General features: G+C 59.4%; 1 protein-coding gene across 1 annotated transcript in view; it reads right to left on the reverse strand.

Annotated features, from left to right (window-relative positions):
* The window catches only part of RNF213 (ring finger protein 213), a 76706-nt gene that overhangs the window by 71631 nt on the left and 3571 nt on the right, over positions 1 to 1504 (reverse strand). Inside the window, 3 exon segments of the mRNA XM_009886833.1 lie at positions 159 to 286; positions 899 to 1018; positions 1351 to 1401. Coding sequence (XP_009885135.1) covers positions 159 to 286; positions 899 to 1018; positions 1351 to 1401 — 299 coding nt within the window.

Raw genomic sequence — 1504 nt, forward strand, 5'->3', positions numbered from 1 at the left:
GGAACGGGGTCACAGCAGGCTGGGGACAGGGGATGGGAGGGGGCAGGACAGAAGCATCCTGCACCCCAACACCCCGCTGCCCTCGGGGAGCCCTCTCTCAGCCCCCTGCGCCCCGGCAAGCCCAGCCGGCCCCGCCACATCCGAGGAGGGAAGCCCACCTTTATCGGGGGCCTGGCGATGGAGTAGAGGAGGAGAATCCCTGAGACCAGCACCCCGGCCACGATGCCGTACTGGACCTCCCAGAAGCAGAGCAGGAACGTCACGCAGAGCGGCACAAGGTCCAGCCCTGCAAGAGAGATGACCCAGGCTCGGCTGCACCTTGTCCTCATGCCACAGGGACACTGCCCGCTCTGCAGGGCGAGCTGTATTGCACCGGGGGTTGTCTCGGCACAGTAGCAATGTCGAGACAAAATCGCATCAGGTATTGGTTCTCCACAAGCAGTCATAGATTTTTGCTTCTAGCACAAGGCCATAGGTGTGACGATTTTGAAGGTAGGTGTTGCATAAATCTGTCAGATCAGTCAGAATCGGTGCATAAAAGCATTCAAATGTTAAAGGAAGAGTTCAAAAAGTTGCAAGTAGACAGTGAATAAAATTGGTTGAACAATTTGTTATCTGATTGGGGAATTGGTAGATGGTTAGCTGCAATTGTTAAGACAGGATTAATAATATTGATTGTGATTTTTGTTACAGCATTAATTATTCCGTGTACACCAGCAAGCCTGCGGCTCCAAGCCTGCAGCAGCACCGCAGGGCATGCGAGATGGGAGGGAAGGTTGCCGTGGGACCCACGCATAGCCCAGCAGCCAAAGTGGGCAGCTGGCGACCAGGACACGACCTCAGGAACCCAGCAGGGTCCACACAACCTTTCGCCCAAGACTTTGTAGAGCCCCGTCACCATACAGCCCCAGCGAGTGTCCTGTGGGCTTGGGCTCCGCTCCCCCTCCTGTTACCCACCGGCCAAAGCTGCCCGTGATGGGATACGATGAGACGAAGGAGCCCAGGACGTTGGCGAAGCCTGCAGTGGGGAAGGAGAGGGGCTGGGGATGCAGCAGCTACGGGAGGCACCGCCTGGTCTGTGCCACTGTCGTCACCTCCTCCGTGCCCAGGCTGGTACCCGGGGCCGTACCGGATCCCATCCGGCCATGTGAGCTCAGGCTGCTCTGGGAATTGCTGAGCTGTCAGAAAGGCACGGGGTGGGGGCAGCACGCAGGATAAGAAAGGTAAAACTTCAGGTAGAGATAGGACTGCTGAGATGGGTATCTCTGGTAGCTCAGGGGCTGTGGGACACACGGTGGCACTCAGGCTGGATCCCCTCCCCCTGCCCTGCTGCTCCGAGCGGCCTCTTACCCAGAGCCAGCAGCTCCTGGTTGGGGTCAATCCGGTAATCGTTCTGCGAGGCTGAAAGGAGACGAGCGGCATCACCCCGAGCTTCCCGCAGGCACAGCCCGCCATGTGCACGGAGGGGGCCGGCAGCGCCTGGGACAGCCGGGGGGCCCCGTCC

The sequence above is a fragment of the Charadrius vociferus genome, unplaced genomic scaffold, assembly GCF_000708025.1.
Source record: "Charadrius vociferus isolate BGI_N301 unplaced genomic scaffold, ASM70802v2 scaffold1116, whole genome shotgun sequence".
In the NCBI taxonomy this organism is placed as follows: domain Eukaryota; kingdom Metazoa; phylum Chordata; class Aves; order Charadriiformes; family Charadriidae; genus Charadrius; species Charadrius vociferus.